The 23130-nt window shown below is 36.9% G+C and overlaps 1 protein-coding gene across 6 annotated transcripts in view; it reads right to left on the minus strand.

Moving 5' to 3' along the window:
* Positions 1-23130, minus strand: part of DMD (dystrophin) — a 2246075-nt gene that overhangs the window by 835909 nt on the left and 1387036 nt on the right. For all 6 annotated transcript variants that reach the window (XM_055393453.2, XM_055393450.2, XM_055393451.2 and 3 more), the window contains 2 exons: positions 8419-8566; positions 5672-5821 (listed from right to left, as the gene is read on the minus strand). In XM_055393453.2, the coding sequence (XP_055249428.2) occupies positions 5672-5821; positions 8419-8566 (298 nt within the window). The remainder of the gene's footprint in view (positions 1-5671; positions 5822-8418; positions 8567-23130) is intronic.

Consider the following 23130-nt stretch of genomic DNA (forward strand, 5'->3'; position numbering starts at 1 on the left):
TTAAGGTTTAATGATGACCAAAACCGTCTCTTGATCGTTTTGACCACCTTATTTTTTTTAACTATTGACTTGTGTAATGACATAAATTGGCATTAATCATTCATTTTCCATTCTTAAATTTAATTCAACAGGGATAGGGTGGCATTAGGATTGAGCAGAAACAAATACTTTTTAATATGACTAGTGAATAAGATTCCAAATTCTATGAACTTTAATGGCAAAGACATAGTATAAAAATTATAATATTGAAATAAAGACACAGATATTATGAGTGATATAGAAATATAAGTCTACACAAGATGGTGTTCATAATCTTAGTTTTAATTTTCTATCATAAAAAATTGACATACTATTCTGTTGCAGAAAAGATAAAATCTTGACATATGCTTCACTTTTCACAAGGCTACTATTATATGCTTTTGACATTTCTCTCACATTTCCTATAATTATAATTTTTGTGTTCCTTTTTGTAATATCAAGGAATATTTGGGGGCATATTTCCTCCTTGTTCTCTTCTTATAAGCAATGATTTTATTTGTAAAAGTGTTGTGTGTCTACAACATTTAATTACTAGGAAAATACTTTCCCTCAACATGCAAGTGTCTATATGTATATGTGGCTATTCTGAAATCATTAAAGGATGAAACTTTACATTTTACAGTAGGACAAAATTAACTTAAAATTTAAATTATGATTATTTACACAACTGAAAGTGTCAATATATAAAAATAAAAGGAGATCCCCCCAAATATCTAATTGTTTGAATTATAGAGATCAAAACACACATTTTGAATTTAATGTCATATAATTGGTACTCATTTCAGTTCATAAATATTTTTTCAGTCATGTAAATGATCTGCTTCAAGAACTTCAGCATCATCAATTAAAAAATATAATGACTATTCTGATAATTAAAAACGCAGTCTCTATTTTTTTCTTTTCAAATCATCTATGTAAAGAAATGTTTCTCAGTGTAACTTTTTCATGGCTCTCAATTTGGTCGAGTATTGACCAAATTGATGAATGACAAGCAATTCTTTACAGGCAATTGTGCCATTTTTGAAAGAATCCATTTCATATTACATGAAAATTATACTTCTGTGGTATTTTCTTGGTATGGATTTGCTCCCGGTTTGAAGGATTACAATTTGCTTTATATTTTGAATAGAATAAAGTTAACAGGTATTAAATGTGCTCAATAAGGTAGTAGAAATGTCGTCAAAAGTGGATGAGAGGTTTCAAAACATACTTGGAAAGTCAAAAGCATATATGGAGAAAGTACATATGGGGACACAAAAAGTAAGGGAGAAGAAGCCTTCAGTACAGGGGATCTGAACTTGGCAAAACCTGGATAGTGTTTGGATTAAAGATGTCATCATGTCTGAGAATAAGAGCATGTATGAAAGCTTATAGATGAAAATTTGTGCCAATATCAAAACTACCGCACAATGAATGGTCTTCTTTTAACACCGACCTACAGGCAAAAATAAATCAAAACAGTGAGTGTGGTTCTTACCTTAAGAAATTGAACTTCATGTCTGGAAAGAATTTTAGCATTGGTATGAATAGTTCAGAATAAAGTCCACTGTATTATAGACTTTAAGTTCTCTTTCAACAAGAGACTCAGCTCTCTACCTCAGCATATAGAGTAAAATATCCCAGTTAACAAGACCCATCCAGGTACTCAGAGCTTGTAGTCTATTTTCTCCTTCTTAAATATAAATATACACAGGATCCCTAGCAGTATTAAGAAAGTCTACAGCCCCAAAAGGGAAAATAGCACGGGAGTGGACAAATTCCTTGAAAGACACAACTTATAAAAGCTGACACACCAAGAAATAAAAATCTAACCATTCCTGTATCTACTAAAGAAATGGATCCATTATCAAAAATTTTCTCAACAAAAAAACCTCAACAATAACAACAAAACAAAACATAACACCCCATGCACTGATGGCTTCACAACTGAATTCTTCCAAACATCTCAGGAAGAAATGATACCAATATTCACCAATTTTCACCAGTCTTGGTATCATTCCAGAACAAAGAGAGAGAGAACCTCTGAACTTGATTATTCAGTCTAGTCTAACATTGCTATCAACAAGCGAGAAGGATTCAAAAATAAATTACAGACCGTTTCCTGCCATGAACAAAGATATAAAAATCATAAACAGCATATTAGAAAACTGAATCCAGCAATCTATAAAAAAGTATGACATCATGACCAATAGGATTTATTTCTGGAATCCTAGAGTAGTTTCACATTCCAAAAACAATGACTGTCGTTTGTCACATTTAGAGGGAAAAAAATCATAGGATCTTTTTAATAAATACAGAGAAAGTTATGAATAGGTTACCTATTCATAATAAAAACTTGAGGAAAAAAAATAAGTAAAAAATTCTTTAACCTGATTCAGAGAATCCATAAAAAGTCCTACAAGGAACATAATATTTAATGATTAATTACTGAAAGCAAACCACCTGAAACAGGAAATGACTCAAGGCCTCCCATTATCACCCCTTCTCTTAAACATTGGTTTAGAGGTCCAACTTTATGCAAAAAAAATTAAAATCCTAAGGACTGAAAAGGGAGAAACTACCTCTATTTGATGACATGATTATGCACATTAAAAAAATCTAAAATGTTTTACAAAACATTGATATTAGTATGTGAATCTGGTAAGGACACTTGATGTGTGCTTAATGTAAAAAATACATATATGTTTATATATTAGCAACAAAAAGAAAATAAAACTTGAAATGAATCCCATTTATAAAAGGACCAAAACATCAAATACCTGGTATTAAATCTAATAAAACATGTGCAGGTCTTCTGTACTGAAAACTACAAAGTATTTCTAAAAATGCATTAAAGGAGTCCTCAATAAATGAAGGGATGTAATATTTTCACAGATTAGATGGCTCAATATTGAAAAAACGTTAGCTGATTTATAAGCTCAACACAATTCAAATCGATATTCTGGAAGGCTTTAGTAAAAATTGGCAAGTTGGTTCTAAAATTTATTTGGTGAATCAAAAATAGCAAAAAACAATCTGTACTAAGAAGAATAAGGTTTGAATTTTTATACTACCAGATCCCAATTTTTTTTGTAAAACAAGCATGTGGGTTTGTGTGTGTGTGTGTATTATATACATGTGTGTATATATATACACATACATATACATGCATGTATACTTATATATGTAGGTATATATATACACATATATACATTGTATGTATACATGCACATATACATACACATACACATGTGTATGTACACACACATACATACATACATATATATATATACACACATGTATATATGTTGCTGTTGTTGCCTTCTCAGACTATTCTTTCAGAATGGAAGGACTTCCCAGATATCACAGCAGTAAAGAATCCCTCTGCCAATGCAAGAGACACGAGTTCAATCCCTGGGTCAGGAAGATCACCTGGAGAACCCAGACAACCCACTCCAGTATTCTTGCCTGGAGAATCCCATGGATAGAGAAGCCTTGTAGGCTACAGTCCATGGGATTGCAAAAGAGTCAGATACAACTTATGACTAAACAACAACAGTGTATATTCACATATATACATTGTGTGTGTATATACACATACACACATACACAATATAATATTGTTCAATGATACCTGCTACAACATGGGTGAAACTTTAATACCTTATGCCAGGTAAAATAATCTCAACATGAGGGACAGATACAGTGTGAGTGCACTTACATGAAATCTCTAGAACAGGCAAAAACATACAGACAGAAAGTTAATAGATTAGAGTTTACTTTTAGGGAGATGGGTTCAGGGGTAGGGGGATGGGGAGTTATTGCTTAATGGTTACAGAATTTCTCTTTGGGGTAATGCACATGTTTTAAAACAGATAATGGTAATGGTTTCACATTGTGGATATAATAAATGACCATAAATTGTATACTTAAAATTGTTAAAATGACAAATCTTATGTTATATATATGTACTACAATTTAAAAAGTAAATATACCAAAGCCATTGAACTGCATACTTTAAAATGGGTAAATTGTATCTCAAGCTGTTGAAAGATGATTGTTAAATGTACCCCTCTGGTACTTTGAATTGATGCTTTTGAACTGTGGTGTTGGAGAAGACACTTGAGAGTCCCTTGGACAGCAAGGAGATCCAACCAGTCCATCCTAAAGGAAATCAGTCCTGAATATTCAATGGAAGGACTGATGCTGAAACTCCAATACTTTGGCCACCAGATGCGAAGAACTGACTCACTGGAAAAGACCCTGATGCTGGGAAAGATTGAAGGCAGGAGGAGAAGGGGATGACAGAGGATAAGATGGTTGGATGGCATCACCAACTCAATGGACATGAGTTTGAGTAAGCTCCAGGAGTTGGTGATGGACAGGGAAGCCTGGCGTGCTACAGTCCATGGGCTCACAGAGTCAGACACAATTGAGCAACTGAACTGAACTGAACTGAACCCCTCTGGTGGGAGATGTTGATAACAAGGGAAAGTGTGAATTTGGGGGGAGGAGTCTTTGGGCAATCATTGTAACTTCCTGTTAGTTTTGCTGTGAACCTAAAAATGCTCTAAAAACACAAAATCTTTATTAAAAAATTAAACTACTGAACTGAAAACAAAGAAAGATGACTGTTACAAAGTCATATATATATATGCTCACTTTATTTATGACAAGGTTGTCAAAGGAGTACAGTATGGAGAGGACAGCCTTTTGAAAAATAACCTTTTGATGGACCAGCTGATGTTGCTTTTTTTAAAATTCATATGCACCACTTGGTTTTAAAGAGTAAGTATGCATTAATTTGATAAACAGTTTAAAATATTATATTTAAAAAATAAAACATTTAATAAGTATGCAAGAAAGATGAACACTCACAAGTAAGTAAGTAAACAAATAAACAATAAATAAATAAAACATCTTTTAGAGAAGTTTAGCATGCACTGAATGAACTCCGGGAGTTGGTGATGGACAGGGAGGCCTGGCATGCTGTGATTCATGGGGTCGCGAAGAGTCGGACACGACTGAGCGACTGAACTGAACTGAACTGAACTGATCCTTGATTAAGTCTGTACTATTGTTGGTGGTGGTGGTGGTTCAGTTGCTAAGTCATGTCCAACTCTTGCAACCCCATGGACTGTAGCCTGCTAGGCTACTCTGTCCATGGGATTCTCCAGGCAAAAATACTGTAATGGGTTGCCATTTCCTTCTCCAGAGGACCTTCCGGACCCAGGAATCGAACCTCAGTCTCCTGCATTGCAGGCGACTTTATTGGTAAGAAGTAATTCTGATTTATGATACTCATTGAGCTGGACAACCTCCATCTTGCTTAAATATTGTCAGCCAACACCTGAACACTGAATGAATCACTTCATCCTTTTTCCAGCCTATTTCTTTAGAATAATTCATGTAAAGTAATAGTGGTATATAACTTGGCATTTGGTCATTACTGTACCATCATTCACCATCAACATTCCTTCCATTCACAACAAATCATACATACACCCAAATCAAATGGTCAATTACAATAAAAACAAAATAACAATCCATAAAACCAGCCCTCTCCCCCAGCCTTACCAATTAAGCACCATGAAACAAAAGAAATGCTTGTAGCATTTAACACATGTGACAGGACAGATGGTTAATGTCTAACCTTTATCCACTGAAGATTTGTCTGCTTGAGCTTATTTTCAAGTTTATCTTGCTCTTCTGGGCTTATGGGAGCACTTACAAGCACTGTTCCTCCTGTTTCATTTAATTGTTTTAGAATTCCCTGACGCAGGGGCAACTCTTCGGCCAGTAACTGAAACAGACAAATGCAACAACATTTAAAATGAATTACAGCACAATGCCAACTACCTTGTCTTTGCCTCTATTGATTAATCTATCAAAACAAAGAAAGACCGGAGGCCCACCAGTTCCTTAAATACCAAGTTTTCTACAGAGCGCAGAGCTGGTGGACTAAGACACCCACACCTAACATTCTACAAAGGATCAGAATATCTTGTCTCCCTCAGAGATTTTTTTTTTCTCAAGAGAAAAATGTTATGTAGTATGCTGCTGCTAAGTCACTTCAGTTGTGTCTGACTCTGTGTGACCCTATAGACGGAAACCCACCAGGCTCCCCCTTCCCTGGGATTCTCCAGGCAAGAACACTGGAGTGGCTTGCCATTTCCTTCTCCAATGTGTGAAAGTGAAAAGTGAAAGTAAAGTCGCTCAGTCGTGTCTGACCCTTAGCGACCCCACGGACTGCAGCCTACCAGTCTCCTCCATCCATGGGATTTCCTAGGCAAGAGTACTGGAGTGGCTTGCCATTGCCTTCTCCGGTTATGTAGTATGATGAACTCTAAAACAATACCCTAATAAGTGTCAAAAGTCTAAAAACACACCTCACAGAAATAGAATAATCTGGTCAAATATAAGCATCCTCTCAGGTATTAGGTCTCCATAGTATAACTTAGCATAGTAAGAAATTGCATTATCATATTAAAAGATAACTAAGAACATACCTGGTATCAGGCACTGTACTAACTAACCTCTTCACATACATTATCTTCGTTAACTTTATATAATAATGTCATGAGGTAGATCTTACTATCTTCATCTTACATAGAAGGAAACTGAGACAGAGTGGTTAAATATCAGATCCAAGGACACAGAAGTAGCAAGCAAGAGACTGGTGATCCAAACTTGGGTGTTTTCATTCAAGAATACTTAATTTTGATACCTGCACATTCCTGAATTTTTCTTATTCATTTAACATCACATTAAAATTGCCCTTTTTTATGATCTACAAAGCTACCATAGTTTTATTAACTGTCTTTTATTTATTTGTATTTTCTATTACTGCACTGTTAATAGTACCACTAGCCACATGAAGCTATTTAAATTTAACTGTCAATAAAATTAGAAACTTAATTCTTCAGTCACATCAGCTACCTTTCAAGTACTCAAAAGGCAAGTGCAGCTAGTGGCTACTAAAATTGTTAATATTCAACATATTTATCATGTTGTTAAATGATATTGGATGGTGCTATCGGATAGTGTTGATCTAGACTAAGGGGAAAAAAGGAAATCAATGCATGTTTATTAATAAGTGAACACCACCAAACATGTCTCTTAAATGACTTATCAATTACTTTCCTATACATATATAACACTCAATATATTTAGGAAAGATGACTTTTTAAGAACAGACTGAGTTTATTTTTCCATGGCATAACCATCCTCAAACTATGGATCAAAAACTTTTTATTTTTTGACTCTCAAATACCTAATACATTATCTGACATACACTAGGTGCTTAATATTTGTGTACTGAATTAAGCAATATTTTACTTCTTATACTTTTTCCTCTGTCAGGTACACATTTCTTATTTCACAGAAATAAGTAGTTGGCGTAGAGTCTAATCTGCATGTGCAAATCAACTGAATCATTGATAAAGAAGCAGTTCCATTCCTCTTTGATTCTGTGACCTTGTAAAACAAGCATAATAACCATTTTGGAAGTTTGATAAGATGAAATAAAATAGCAGATGTAAATACATCCAATACTTAGTATGTAACAGGGGATGATTGAATGTTAATTTCCCTTTCCCTTCAAGAATTAAAGTAAAACAGATCCAAAGGAGTTTCTTTCCTAAAACTTAAACCATGAAAGTTAATCCAACAGCACAATCAAAGCATCTCAGTCAGCCAGGAGAGCTAATCAGAAAGCAGCAGACATCAAGTGTGTTAGTTGCTCAGCTGTGTCTGACTCTTTGCGACCCCATGGACTGTAGCCGGCTAGACTCCCCTGTCTAGGGGATTCTCCAGGGAAGAGTACTGGAGTGGGTTGCCATTCTCTTCTCCATCACGTTAAGTGGGCATTAAAAACCACTTGAATACACCAGAAGTTTTACTCAACCAGTATAGAAAGTGAACCAACATCACCTCCCCTTACCCCTGCAGACAAACCAAACCAAACCAAAACATTGCTTCAGGCAAATAGAATGCCTTTAATTAGAGGGTGAAGTAGGGAGATTGATTTGGCAATTAAGATCTTCCATAAAAAATGAGATAATTTCTAAAGATTCTCCCCAGCTTTTAAAATACTTCTTAAAATATATATATACTTACTGGGCTAAGACAAAATAAAGTTGTGAGAAAAATTACTGAAGAACTATCAGCAACCCAATAGGCAGGAAATCAATGACTGAATACATTTAAAAAATATACTGTTATACATTTTTTTTTCCTTTTTGGCCATACCATGTAGCTTGTGGGATCTTAGCTCCCCGACCAGAGATTAAACTCAGGCCATGGCAGTGAATGGCCAAGGCTTAACCACTGGGCCACCAGGGAATTCCCCCTAGGTTCATATACAAGTAGGCCCTGGGAGATTTTAGAAAATAAAATTACCTTGACTTCCTCAAGCTTTTCTTTTAGTTGCTGCTCATTTCCAGGTTCAAGCGGAGTACTAGAAATGTTATCTGCTTCTTCCAACCATAAAACAAATTCATTCAAATCTCTTTGAAATTCTGACAGGATATTCTTTTTTTCTTCTAACCTGGAGAAGAATAAAATTGTTTTAAAGAACATATTTCTCAAGTTTTCTTTTTTTATTTAAGAAAACTCAAAAAAGTTGCACACACTTTTAAAAAATAAGCCATTTTAAACATGTTAACGATATAATATTTTTAAGGATGTAATATTTTAAAGGCCTAGTCAAATATCACCACTGGGGCAAAACTGCCTCTGGTTGAAAACAACTTCACTAGAATAAGTATATAAAGTGAAATTACATGCTTTAAGATGCTAAAATGAAATACATCTTTATGGAAAATTGTAAAGCAAAAACAAGGGAATTAAATGAAAACACTAAATTATTACATGTTCAAATGTTTTCCAAATTACACTACAAAATCCTTTTGGAGGAAAGAGGGAATTGATTTAAAATACTTAACATATGTTGTACTAGTGGATGTTGTTAATTATAAAAACACATATACTGTATGCTACTCAATTAGACATAAAGTTATTCTTACATATTGAATCATAACGCAGCTGAGCAAAATAAGCTGTGCTTATAACAATTTACATTTTTTGTTCTATTGTCTTTTGGGAACTATGTATCTGTGGTATGTAAGCTTTTAAATTGAAGTATAATATACATATAGGAAAGTGTTCATATAACTATAGAGATCAATATAGTTTTAAAAAATGGATACACAAACTAACCCTTGGATACACCAAAGGAATAGAATGTTATTAGAAGTCCCCTCAAAACCCTTGCAGTCACTACCTCCAAGTGTAATCAATATCCTGTCAACTTTTATTATTTTGCCTGTATTGAGCATTATGTATATGGGGCAACCCACTCCAGTATTCTTGCCTGGGAAATCCTGTGGACAGAGGAGCCTGGTGGGCTACAGTCCATGCAGTCCCAAAAGAGTCGGGCATGACTTAGCGACTAAACAACAACACTGCCTTTTACTCAGTGTAACATTTACAATCATCATCCATGTTCTGTCTAGATTATCTTCTTCACTACATAACACGAAACTGTATAAAATATATTTCTGTTGGTGGACATTTGAGTTGCTTCCATTTGGGGACTGTTCAGCTAATTTTTTGTTTGTTTTTGCTTCAAGTTGACAAATATTTATTGAGGGCTTACTAACTTCCAGGAACTCGAGTAGGCATTTGAATCAAAGAGAAATGAGTTATATACCTTGCCTTGAGGATCTCATAGTCCATGAAAGGGAAGAAGCATGTAAATCTAGGACTATGATAGAATATTGTGGAGGAAAAGTTATTTTCTGGGTATAGAAAGGTATAGAAGATGTGTCAGAGAAGATAATGGTCTACCTGGGTCTTGAAGCATGAAAAAGGATTTGATTCACAGCCTGTGCAAAGACGGGGCATTGAGAGAACTACAGTTACACTAATTCCCCAAACTGGATCCAGTTATTGGATTTATGTCCCTCTATACTCAATTTTGTTCTCTGATGTGAGCTGGTTCAAAGTCTATCTGAGGCACATGAGAAGACACTGTCTTCTTTTTCTATTCTCCAAGCAGCAGATTCTATAAAAACCCAAGTCCTATTTTGGGCTCCACTGAAAACTCAAATCATATTACGTCATCATTGCACTCAAACTCTTCTATTGCTTTCCAGTTCATTCAAATCAAAAGCAAAGTCATTACAGCACTCTATGAGGGTCTAGATATGTGCTGTTCAATATACTAGACACATTCATATGTGGCTACTGAGCACGTGAAATGATGTGAGGGAAAATGAGATGTGCTGCAAGTATAAATTCCATACTGGATTTCAAAGACTTAGTACAAAAAAAAATCATCTGTGTACCTTCTACTCAATTTTGCTGTGAACCTAAAACTGCTATTAAAAATACAACTATTTTTATGGGGGAAAGGGTGGAGGGGAGGGGTAGATTTGGGGTTTGAGATTGACATGTATGGACTGCTATATTTAAAATAGAAAATGAACAAAGATCTATTGCAAAAAAATAAAAAGAAAAAACTAATAAAAATAAAACTATTTCTAAAGTATTAAAAAAGAATATAAAACATCTCAAAACATTACATCTCATATAAAACATCATTACAAGTCAACATGATAATATTTTTAATATATTGTGTCAAATAAAATAGGTTAATTTCACCTATTTACTCTCTTTTATATGTGACATTAGAAAATTTAAAATTACATATGAGGCTCACTGTACTTTTGTATGGAAAAGCACTGATCTATAAAATCTGCTGATCCCCTTTCTCTTTACTTGTCCAACCTCACTTCCTTCTACTCTCCCTTTCTCTTATCCTTCTTGAGACCTCAGCTTTTGTACTTGCTGTTTTTTCCTGCCTAGAACGACCTTCCCTCACAAATCAAGCATGGCTGGTTTCCTCAGCTCCTACAGGTCTTTCCTGATGATTCTACTTACAATCACACCTCTTCTCTCTCCAATTTCTGTTCTTTCTCCCCAGTCAATCTTTCTCTTTAGTACTTAAAACATTCCTGGTGGCTCAGTTGTAAAGAATCCACCTGCAATACAGGAGATACAGGAGACCCTGGTTTGATACCTGGGTCAGTCCTTGGAGAAGGAAATGACAACCCACTCCAGTATTCTTGCCTGGGAAATCCCATGGAAAGCGGAGCCTGGCAGGCTACAGTCCATGGGGTTGCAAAGAGTTGGACATGACTGAGTGACTGAGCATGTCCCAAACAAAAAAGTACTATCATTTGGTTGTTTTGTATATTGTCTATCTTACACAGGAAATCAAACTTTCTGAGGGCAAAGATTTTGCCTGTTTTATTTACTACTGTTACCCTTGTTCCTGAAATTATGCCTGGCACAGAAAAGATGCTAAATAAATAACTGTTGTGTGAATGAATGAATTTGGCCATCATTCTTTTCAATCTTATATGCTTTTCTGTTTCAAAAGAATTGTTCCCATTTTTGGCAATACTGACTGTAAAACATAATCTAATTTACTCACCGATGTGCACTACAGTATTTCACCAAATGAAACAGACCTTCACTGTGTATACTACCAGGATGTGGGTTAGAGTGAGGAATGCTGCTATTAAATGATGACATTTATTACTTAGAGGTTTTATTAACAAATGTTTATTTAGGTTTATATATATATTTTCCTCTTATGTTCCCCTTGAATATGTATAAAAAAGTATAAGTGAAAAAATTAGTGCAGTGTTCTTCAAATTTCCTCATATTTAGAGTCTGAGCCTCCTATACCACTTTTGCTTTTAGAGCAGTGGTCCTAAGCCTTTTTGGCACCAGAGACCAGTTTCACGGAAGATAATTTTTTTCACGTACGGGGGCGGCAGGGGGGGGGGCGGGGAAGGGATGGTTTCTAGATGACTCAAACGCATTACATTTACTTTGTACTTTACTTCTATTATTATTACATCGGCTCCTCATCCAATCAAAGGCATCAGATCCCCTCAGTTCAGTTCAGTTCAGTTGCTCAGTTGTGTGTGACTCTTTGTGACCCCATGGACTTCAGCACGCCTCCCTGTCCATCACCAACTCCCGGAGTTCACTCAAACTCATGTCCATCAAGTCGGTGATGTCATCCAGCCATCTCATTCTCTGTCGTCCCCTTCTCCTCCTGCTGTCAATCTTTCCCAGCATCAGGGTCTTTTCCAATGAGTCAGCTCTTCGAATCAGGTGGCCAAAGTATTGGAGTTTCAGCTTTAGCATCAGTCCTTCCAATGAACACCCATGACTGATCTCCTTTAGAATGGACTGGTTGGATCTCCTTGCAGTCCAAGGGACTCTCAAGAGTCTTCTCCAACACCACAGTTCAAAAGCATCAATTCTTCAGTGCTCAACTTTCTTTACAGTCAGATCCCCTAACTGATGTGTTTTTCCATACAGTGTCATTTTCTGTGACATCAAGAGTCTCGGCAGTATAGGACTTCTTAATAGGGCTCTACTACTGTTCCTTGAATTTTCTTCTAAACCACATGTGACCTGGCCACCAGAAAGAGTAAAATTCACCCAGATTTCAGTGACATTAATGTGGTAAAATGTGCTGCCTAAAATGAATGAAATTTGGTTAGTTTGCATAGTCTTCCACCACTGATAATAATGAATAACTCAAGTTCTTTGGGCTGCTACAAAGCTGCTGGCTATTTTAGGATTTTAAAAAAAAGTTTCATAATGTAATGACAGCTTATTGTTACCTTTAGCTGCTTGTAATTATGAATGAATATTATTATCAGCATTATCTGCCTGATAAGCTTAAGCTTATTTTCTGCTAATTGCACTCATCTCACACGCTAGTAAAGTCATGCTCAGTATTCTCCAAGCCAGGCTTCAGCAATATGTGAAACGTGAACTTCCAGATGTTCAAGGAGGTTTTAGAAAAGGCAGAGGCACCAGAGATCAAATTGCCAACATCCGCTGGATCATGGAGAAAGCAAGAGAGTTCCAGAAAAACATCTATTTCTGCTTCATTGACTATGCCAAAGCCTTTGACTGTGTGGATCACAATAAACTGTGGAAAATTCTGAAAGAGATGGGAATACCAGACCACCTGACCTGCCTCTTGAGAAACCTGTATGCAGGTCAGGAAGCAACAGTTAGAACTGGACATGGAACAACAGACTGGTTCCAAATAGGAAAAGGAGTACGTCAAAGTTGTATATTGTCACCCTGCTTATTTAACTTCTATGCAGAGTACATCATGAGGAACGCTGGGCTGGAAGAAGCACAAGCTGGAATCAAGATTGCCAGGAGAAATATCAATCACCTCAGATATGCAGACGACATCACCTTTATGGCAGGAAGTGAAGAGGAACTCAAAAGCCTCTTGATGAAAGTGAAAGAGGAGAGTGAAAAGGTTGGCTTGAAGCTCAACATTCAGAAAACAAAGATCATGGCATCTGGTCCCATCACTTCATGGCAAATAGATGGGGAAACAGTGGAAACAGTGTCAGACTTTATGTTTTGGGGCTCCAAAATCACTGTGGATGCTGATTGCAGCCATGAAATTAAAAGACGCTTACTCCTTGGAAGGAATGTTATGACCAACCTAGACAGTGTATTAAAAAGCAGAGACATTACTTTGCCAACAAAGGTCCGTCTAGTCAAGGCTATGGTTTTTCCAGTGGTCATGTATGGATGTGAGAGTTGGACTGTGAAGAAATCTGAGTGCCGAAGAATTGATGCTTTTGAACTGTGGTGTTGGAGAAGACTCTTGAGAGTCCCTTGGACTGCAAGGAGATCCAACCAGTCCATTCTAAAGGAGATCAGTCCTGGGTGTTCATTGGAAGGACTGATGCTAAAGCTGAAACTCCAATACTTTGTCCACCTCATGCGACAAGTTGACTCACTGGAAAAGACTCTGATGCTGGGAGGGATTGGGGGCGGGAGGAGACGGGGATGACAGAGAATGAGATGGCTGGATGGCATTTCCGACTTGATGGACATGAGTTTGAGTGAACTCCGGGAGCTGGTGACGGACAGGGAGGCCTGGCATGCTGTGATTCATGGGGTTGCAAAGAGTCGGACACGACTGAGCGACTGAACTGAACTGAACTGAAATAACCCTAGAACAACTATATTTGTTCATATATTGTGGCTCATCTATCTGTTAATTTCCTGAGAATAAGGAAGAAAAGTTAACAATGAGAATACTAAGAATATAGACTCATATTGGTAAATTTCTTTGCATTGCTGGTGGTAACAATAGTTTGTCATGGACTTTTTTAGATTTTTTATTAACAGAAAAGATAAACAATTTTGTAAACGTGTATATTTGTCATTTCTGTTTCTACTCTCAGTTGTCTGCTGTGTCTGTTGCCCATTTTGCCTCAGTGTTTTCTTATTTGTTTGTCAAGGCTCGTTTTACTTTATCTTAAAAATATATTTATTGAGAATATTTTATAGCTTTCCTTTAATCTTTTTAAAACATAGTTTTGTTTCTTTTTAAAGAAAATACATCAATTTCTTGGTTATTTCTCTCACTGATACTACTCTGAAAATTGTGACCACCTGACATCTGCTTGGATACTTGCCTTTATTCTGGATCCTTACATATTCATTAAAAAAAAACACAAAAACTAAATGCTTCATCCATTTTAAATTTATATAGTTGAGTTCCTGACCTTGAAGGATTTTTCAGAAATTGATACTTTTTTCCCAGCACAATCTATTCTCTATTGATTTGTGGTGATTTCATTATATTTTGTGTTTTATATGCAATAAGTTTCAGTTTGCAGATATACCATAGATTTTTGTGACAGCAATGAACCACTTCAACCATTGTGGCATGAAACTATGTCTAATTCCTGGTAGGTTAAATCCTCTCTTACCTTAACTATTTTAATTTATGTACTACAAGTATCATTTGGTAAAATTACAAAATAAATCTCATTGGGGACTTTGATAGGGATTCCATTAAATCAATAAATTAATTTGTGAAGAACCACTGTCTTTCCAGAATAAATCTGCTAAATTTTCTACGTTTACAGTGCATTTGGATACGGAGCATATCTGGGACTCATCTGCGTACTATAAATAATTAAGTACGTTTTCTAATTAACCTTCAGCATCAGTTTGAAAGGCAATGACTTGCATATGATTTTATGGATATTAACTGTATACTAGTTTAGGAAAATCTTAAGAACTACCAGATAGAATAAATAGTCACTTAAAAAGTCAAAGCTTTGCTTAAGCTATTTGCTATAATCTGTCTTTTCACACAGTGTTTGTGGAAAATTTTTTCTTGATGACTTAATTTTTTATAAAGAGTACAGTGTCTTCTTTTTACATATGAAAACATATGATAGTTATTTCTTGTCTAGGTTTGTTTTTTTATACTTTGAAAAAAGGAAAAAAAAAGATGGTGCCAACCCACTGGGACCTTGTTATAATCTGCTTTTTCAAGTGCATGTGTTTTCTGAAATTTCAAAAGCCTTGGTTTGAAGTTTTAAAAGCTGCAATTTGAATTTATGCATTCAGATGATTGCAGAAAAGCGAAGGAACAGAGTCTGCATTTCCAGGCTTGTCTCTTGACAGAACAGTTTAAACGTGCTTTATATTGGCATTCATCACATGAAGTGTTATTTCTTTGTTTACCTACTTGCTAATGCTTATGGTAGGATTTATTCAGGCATGTGGCAGTAATAATAATGAATGGGATATTTAACATTACCCTCTGCAATTAAGTGCTAAATATTTTACTTTTAGAGGCATTTCAATACATTTAGCTATTTTTTTTTTAAAGAATGGTTTCTGTTTGAAATACTGGCTCTGTAGCCATTTACATTATAAATGCTGTTAATACAATTGAAAGAAGTACATATTATGATAAGGAGAGATTTGCATAATCAGAAAGGAAGAGTTACTGACGTGTTGCGAAATTCAATGACTTTAACATTAACTCTTAATGAACATTTTCTGTGGGGCTGCTCTTACGATAAGTGATCAAGACTACCAAATCACATGGCATGATTTTAGAGGAGGAGGTTCTAGCAAATGTTTCAACCAAACGCTAGATACTTACACACTGGAATCCCTTTTGCCACTCAATACATCATGTGTATTGTCTTCCTAGTATTCCCAACAAAGAAATTGAAGCCTCAGAGATTTATATGCCAAATACATGCAAGTATAAGGTCACTCCCTATCCCATTTTCCAAATGAGAAGTTCCTCCCTAGGTTTCTAATCAAATATAACATAGAAACTTTGGAAAGTATAGACAGGCTTATCACCTGTCTACATATAATGCTCAATTCATTACTTTGATTGTGCATACTAATTTTAAATTATATAGCATATTACATTAGAATAAAATTCTATTGGAAAGTTTATTCCAAGCCACAAACACACATTTACATAACAGAAGAAAGTTTTATGTTATGTAAAGATAGTTTTTCTTTTCTCTGTGCCATATGTCCATGAGCTACATGATGCAACCACTTATTGAGTTACTCTTAAAATAATCTTTTCAGAGTTTGTTTACAATGGCATTCAACTCATGAAAATGTGATGTCACACCACCAAAGTTGATCACTGCTGCTGCTGCTGCTGCTGCTGCTAAGTCACTTCAGTCGTGTCCGACTCTGTGTGACCCCATAGACGGAAGCCCACCAGGCTCCCCAGTCCCTGGGATTCTCCAGGCAAGAACACTGGAGTGGGTTGCCATTTCCTTCTCCAGTGTGTGAAAGTGAAAAGTGAAAGTGAAGTCGCTCAGTCGTGTCCGACTCTTAGCGACCCCACGGACTGCAGCCCACCAGGCTCAACCATCCATGGGATTTTCTAGGCAAGAGTACTGGAGTGGCTTGCCATTGCCTTCTGTTAAATTTGTTTTCTTCCTGTTGCTTTTTCTCCTCTACCAAGTGACTTCTAAAAGCAACCAAAATAAGCATCAATTGAGATTAAGTCAATATGTCTTTCCCAGAAAATGCTTTGCTATTTTGAGTAAAATAAAATAAGTGAGTATCTTATAATTTGAGAAACTGCAGAAATATTTAAATATAAAGGTATCACTTAAGGAAGAAAAATAAAAAGAAATTCATGGTTAGGGACACATTAACTTCTCCAAGTCAGTGTCTATAGGATGTTGTTAGCATCAGAACCCAGCCATTTGCCATTCATTCACTTGGCCTACAGTTTTCCCCTTATACAAATGAAGTACAGCTGAAAGGCTTAACATATCAAGGTTCCTCAGGCATTCACTTCTCAATATTAAGGAAAATATTAGCAAACTGCAGGTAGATGTGAAGAACAAGAAGGAAAATTGTGGAGCTCAGCAGTGAGAGTTTCTCAAAGGAAAAAAAATTAGTTCAAATCTAAGCCCTGAAAGTTATTAGGTGAGCATGTGAACTTGGGCAGTTACTTAACCTTTATAGGCCTCGATTTCCTCATCTTAAAATGGGAACAATAAACACTTCATAGTGTGGTTGTTTGGATTAAATCTGCTTTCAGAAACTCCAGTTTTAGCCTACTGCTTCACTAACAGTATTCAACAAATGGCAGAGAAAATAAAAAGAACTTTTTTTTAAAAAAAAAAGGAGATCTGGATATTGAAGTGCTATTTCTATCTCAGAATTTTGCCTAAGCCAACATACTTATATACAGAAAAGTATTTATAAAGCATGTATGAGTACACGGGGAGACTGTTTGAAATTCAGCTTTTTGATAAGCCAGTTGACAGTTCTATTTCTTTCTTCTGACAAACTTCCTTGACAAATTTTGGGAAGTTTAACAGTTGGGAAAAGACAATTAGAATCAAAATGCCAATCTATGAGTAAACGTGCCACCAGATGCTGCTGCTGTTGTTTAGTCGCTCAGTCGTGTCTGACTCTTTGTGACCCTATGGATGTCCCACCAGGAGCCCACCAGGCTCCTCTATCCGTGGGATTCTCCAGGCAAGAATACTGCAGTGGGTTGTCATTTCCTTCTCCAGGGGATCTTCCCAACCCAGGGATTGAACACATGTCTCCTTCATCTCCTGCACTGCAGGTGGATTCTTTATCGCTGAGCCACCTGTGAAGTCCAGATGTATGATTACAATGTAGAACTATCAAAGTTCTACTAGTCTCCAATGATGTGACAGTGAATGTAGGTAACAATCCTAGTCCTCATGGAGCTTACATTCCAGACAATGAATAATATAAAGAAGTGAAATACATTGCTTCTGGAAGAGCAGCAAGAAGGGAATATTGAGTGGAGCTGGAGGGTGGTTGCAGTTTTGTAAAGGGTGATCAGAGAAAGCTTCATTGAGAAGAGGTATTTGAATAAAATTATTATGGTAGAGACTGGCTGGCTATTTCCCCCCAAATCTGACTCTCTTCTCTTAACCCTGAGGCTCATTGTCATGTCCCATACTCTCTTGCCAATTGGTGTGACTACATAACTGAATTCTAGCCAATGGAATGGATGTAAAAGTGACTGTCACTGATTCCAAGCCTGGCTCATAACCTCACCCTTCATAAATGATATTCCCTGTTCTTTAAGAATTGATGCTTTCAAACTGTGGTGCTGGAGAAGACTCTTGAGAGTCCCCTGGACAGCAAGGAGATCAAATCAATAAGTTCTAAAGGAAATCAACCTTGAATATTCATTGGAAGAACTGATGCTGAAGGTCTGATACTTTGGCCACCTGATGCAAAGAGCCAACTCATTGGAAAAAACCCTGCTGCTGGGAAAGATTGAGGGCAAGAGAAGGGGGCAACGGAGGTTGAGATGGTTGATGGCATCACTGACTCACTGGACATGAACTTGAGCAAACTCCGGGAGATGCTGAAGGACAGGGAAAACTGGCATGCTGCAGTCCATGGGGTCACAAAGAGTCAGACATGACTTAGTGACTAAATAACAACAACATAGAAAAGCATCAGTTCAGTTCAGTCGCTCAGTCGTGTCCGACTCTCCGCGACCCCATGAATCACAGCACGCCAGGCCTCCCTGTCCATCACCAACTCCCGGAGTTCACTCAAACTCATGCCCACAGAGTCGGTGATGCCATCCAGCCATCTCATTCTCCGTCGTCCCCTTCTCCTCCCGCCCCCAACCTTTCCCAGCATCAGAGTCTTTTCCAGTGAGTCAACTCGTCGCATGAGGTGGCCAAAGTATTGCAGTTTCAGCTTTAGCATCTGTCCCTCCAATGAACATCCAGGATCGATCTCCTTTAGAATGGACTGGTTGGATCTCCTTGCAGTATAAGGGACTCTCAAGAGGCTTCTCCAACACCACAGTTCAAAAGCATCGATTCTTTGGCAATCAGCTTTCTTCACAGTCCAACTCTCACATCCATACATGACCACGGGAAAAACCATAGCCTTGACTAGACGGACCTTTGTTGGCAAAGTAATGTCTCTGCTTTTTAATATCCTATCAAGGTTGGTCATAACTTTCCTTCCAAGGAGCAAGCGTCTTTTAATTTCATGGCTGCAATCAGCATCTGCAGTGATTTTGGAGCCCAAAAAAATAAAGTCTGACACTGTTTCCACTGTTTTTCCATCTATTTCCCATGAAGCATAGTGATTTTGAAAGCCACAGGTTAAAAACATCAGAGTTGCACAATCAAGGTAGACTAGGCACCTGATTCACAATTTGGAGAGGGAGATGCATGCTGATCAGAAGAAACTTTTTGAATTTTCTAGAGTAGTAAGCCACTGAAATGTAGGGCTTCTATTTTAATAACAGCTTGAATTAAGTTAGGTATTAAAGGAAATGAGGGAGCCACTCATGCAAATAGCAAGGGAAAAGAACACTGTGAGCAAAGGAAATAGTACAAAGGTCCTGAGGCATGAGTGTGGTCACAATATGCTAAAACAAAACAAAAACAAAACAAATGGGGGAAATGGGGGGAAAGGTTTGGAATAGAATGAGAGAATAAAACTAGTAAAAGATGAAGTAAAAGAAAAAAAAGATAACAGCCAAATCTTAAGAGATTCTACCCAGGGAGGGGATATATGTATAATTAAAGGTTATTTGTGTTATACAGCAGAAACCATCACAACGTTCTAAAGCAACTATCCTCTAACTGAAAAAAAAAAAAGCGATTCTACCTAGAATCTCAAAACTTTCATAATTCATATTCTCTATCAAACTCAGTCCTTGGATAAAAAGAAATTCTAGAATAATCTCTTTAGGGAATCTCAGTTTGAACTCTTTTTCAATCCTACTTTAATAGGTCTAATTGACTGAATCCTAGCACTTCTTTTGGGGTTTTGTTGTGTGCTGTCTACAGAGGTGCTGGAACAGATTTTGGAAAACACTGAGGATGCTTTGGACTGTCATCTGTTAGAAGCAGAATGACAGAATCTATCAGTAAAGCTTGTAACAAAGCCACTGCCATCTGATGAAAGATGCAATGAAGAGTGAGTGACCCTAATTGTTCTGTTTTCAGTCATGGCTAAGTTTTTCCCTTCCATGACATTGAAAAGGACAGTGAAAAAGCTGGCTTAAAACATTCAAGAAACTAAGATCATGGCATCTGGTCCCATCACTTCATGGCAAATAGAAGGGGAAAAAGTGGAAGCAGCGACAGATTTTATTTTCTTGGGCACCAAAATCACTGCAGACAGTGACTGAAGCCATGAAATTAAAAGACACCTGCTCCTTGGCAGGAAAGCTATGAGAAAACTAGACAGTGTATTAAAAAGCAGAGACATCACTTTGCAGACAAAGGTCCATATAGTCAAAACTATGGTTTTTCCAGTAGTTATGTATGGATGGACCACAAAGAAGGCTGAGCGCGTTGATGCTTTCAAATGGTGGTGCAGAACAGGACTGTTGAGAGTCCGTTGGACTGCAAGATCAAACCAGTCCATCCTAAAGGAAATCAACCCTGAATATTCATTGGAAGGACTGATGCTGAGCCTGAAGCTCCAATATTTTGGCCACCTGATGCAAAGAGCCGACTCATTGAAAAAGACCCTGATGCTGGGAAAGATTGAAGGCAGGAGGAGAAGGGGACGACAGAGGATGAGATGGCTGGATGGAATCACTGACTCGATGGACATATGTTTGAACAAACTCTGGGAGATAGTGAAGGATAGGGGAGCCAGCTCCCGGTCTCTCAAGCTAGAAATCTGAGAGGCATCCTTGATTCTTTCTTCTCCCTCATACCCAGAGTGTATTGATAACTATATCCTCATAATTCTACTTGAGATGTCTTTCTTGAGTCTGCCTGCTTGTCTTCATACTCCCTACCACTGACTCCTCCTTTCATATTCTCTGACTGGTTACTATGGCTAATTCTTAATTGGTTTCTGCCTCCCACCTTGTCATCTTCTCATCCATTCTTAACACTTCTGAATAATATTTCTAAATTATGTCTCTGATCATATTCTCACACCTTCAACAACTCCCTAGTGCCAATGGGGTAAAATCTAACTTCTTTAATGTGGATCAAAAACCTCTTTATGATCTGATCTCTATTTCTTCTCTTTTGTCATCTTTCTTTGCATTCCACGATCCAATGAACAACTTCCTCCTCTTTGCAACCCAGTACCACATCCACATCAGGACTCAGCACACTCTGTTCCATCTGTCTGGGATACCCTTCCTAAACAGCTTCTAGTTACCTTCGCAATCTCAGGTTAGCCACCACCTCCTCTATGAAATTTTGCTCAATTAATTAGTAACCCCTTCCTAAACAGGCCTAAGTTATGGGCTCTGTTATATAGTCCCATAGCTCCTCATAATTTTTCTATCACAGAGTATCTTGTAATTTCCTATGTCTGTCAATATACTGCAAGTACCATCAGGACATGTGCTCTATTGTGATCATACTCTATTCTCATTACCTACTATATAGTGTTTGTTAAAATCTTAAATTCACAATCTCAGAATGGTATCATCCCAATTGTGGGTGTGAGAGTGATAACATTATTCACATTATTCTTGAGAGATTTTACCTGAAAAACCAAGCGTGTGTTATGGGAAGCAAGTTCTGTGTAAAATTAAATTAAATAGGGAAAGCTACATGCTAGGGGTTTCAAAACTACGGACCATGAGTCAAATCCTGCCTGTCACTGGTTTTTGAAAATAAAGTTTTATTGGAACACAGCCACATCCATTCATTTACATACAAAGACTTCATTCCTACTGTGACATCATAGTTGAGTATTTGCAACAGAGACTGAATGGTTGACAGGTCAAAAATATTTACTGTCTGGCACTATACTGAAGTTTGCTGATATCAGCATACTAGGGAATTAAAGATATGAGAATTTTGATATAAGAACAATCTGTAAGATCTTTTTAACCTATTTATATGTGTGATCATGAAAATGTGTATGGCCATTTAAACTTCTTCACTCTTTGAAATAATTATTAACACTTTCCACAATTATTATTTTACAGGATACAACATGAGAATGGCTAACAGGAAAACTAGACATTGCACCTAATTATAAATGTTTATTCTGTTTAAAGGGCTTCCCTGGTAGCTCAGCTGGTAAAGAATCTTCCTGCAATGCAGGATTTCCCAGTTTGATTCCTGGTTTGGGAAGTTCCCCTACAGAAGGGATAGGCTACCCACTCCAGTATTCTTGGATTTTTCTGGTGGCTCAGACAGTACAGAATCTGCCTGCAATGAGGGAGACCTGGGTTCAATCCCTGAGTTGGGAAGATACTATGGAGGAGGGCATGGCAACCCACTCCAGTATTCTTGCCTAATCAAAGCACAGGACAGCATTCTGTTTAAAAGTTGAAGTTTCCCATTATGACAAGCTACATTTACTTAGCTTTGATTCAAACATGGAAAATACTTAGTGAAAAATGTGTTTGCCTCTTCTTTGCTTTTATGTTATTTGAGTTTCTTTCCTTATTTTTCTCTTCTTAACCTTACTTTTTTCACTTCTTTTGTAGTTTCATATCCTTTTGCTGTTACTCAGTTTTGTTCTGTGGGTTTTACTGTGACTTTTATTTCTGTAACTGTATTTTGAATTCCTCAGGGTACTCGTAATTTCCACCCTCAACTAAATGTCATCTATTGTCCAGTACTATGTACATTTCCACTGGAATATAAATACATCATACAGACAAGAAAAACCAAAGTTCCTTTGAGACAGAGAAAGGATATATTTTTGCTCACTACTTTCATCCTGGAAAAGAAAGGGCAA

The sequence above is a fragment of the Moschus berezovskii genome, chromosome X (genome assembly GCF_049115385.1).
Source record: "Moschus berezovskii isolate FMDL1 chromosome X, NW_MosBer_1.0, whole genome shotgun sequence".
Taxonomy (NCBI): domain Eukaryota; kingdom Metazoa; phylum Chordata; class Mammalia; order Artiodactyla; family Moschidae; genus Moschus; species Moschus berezovskii.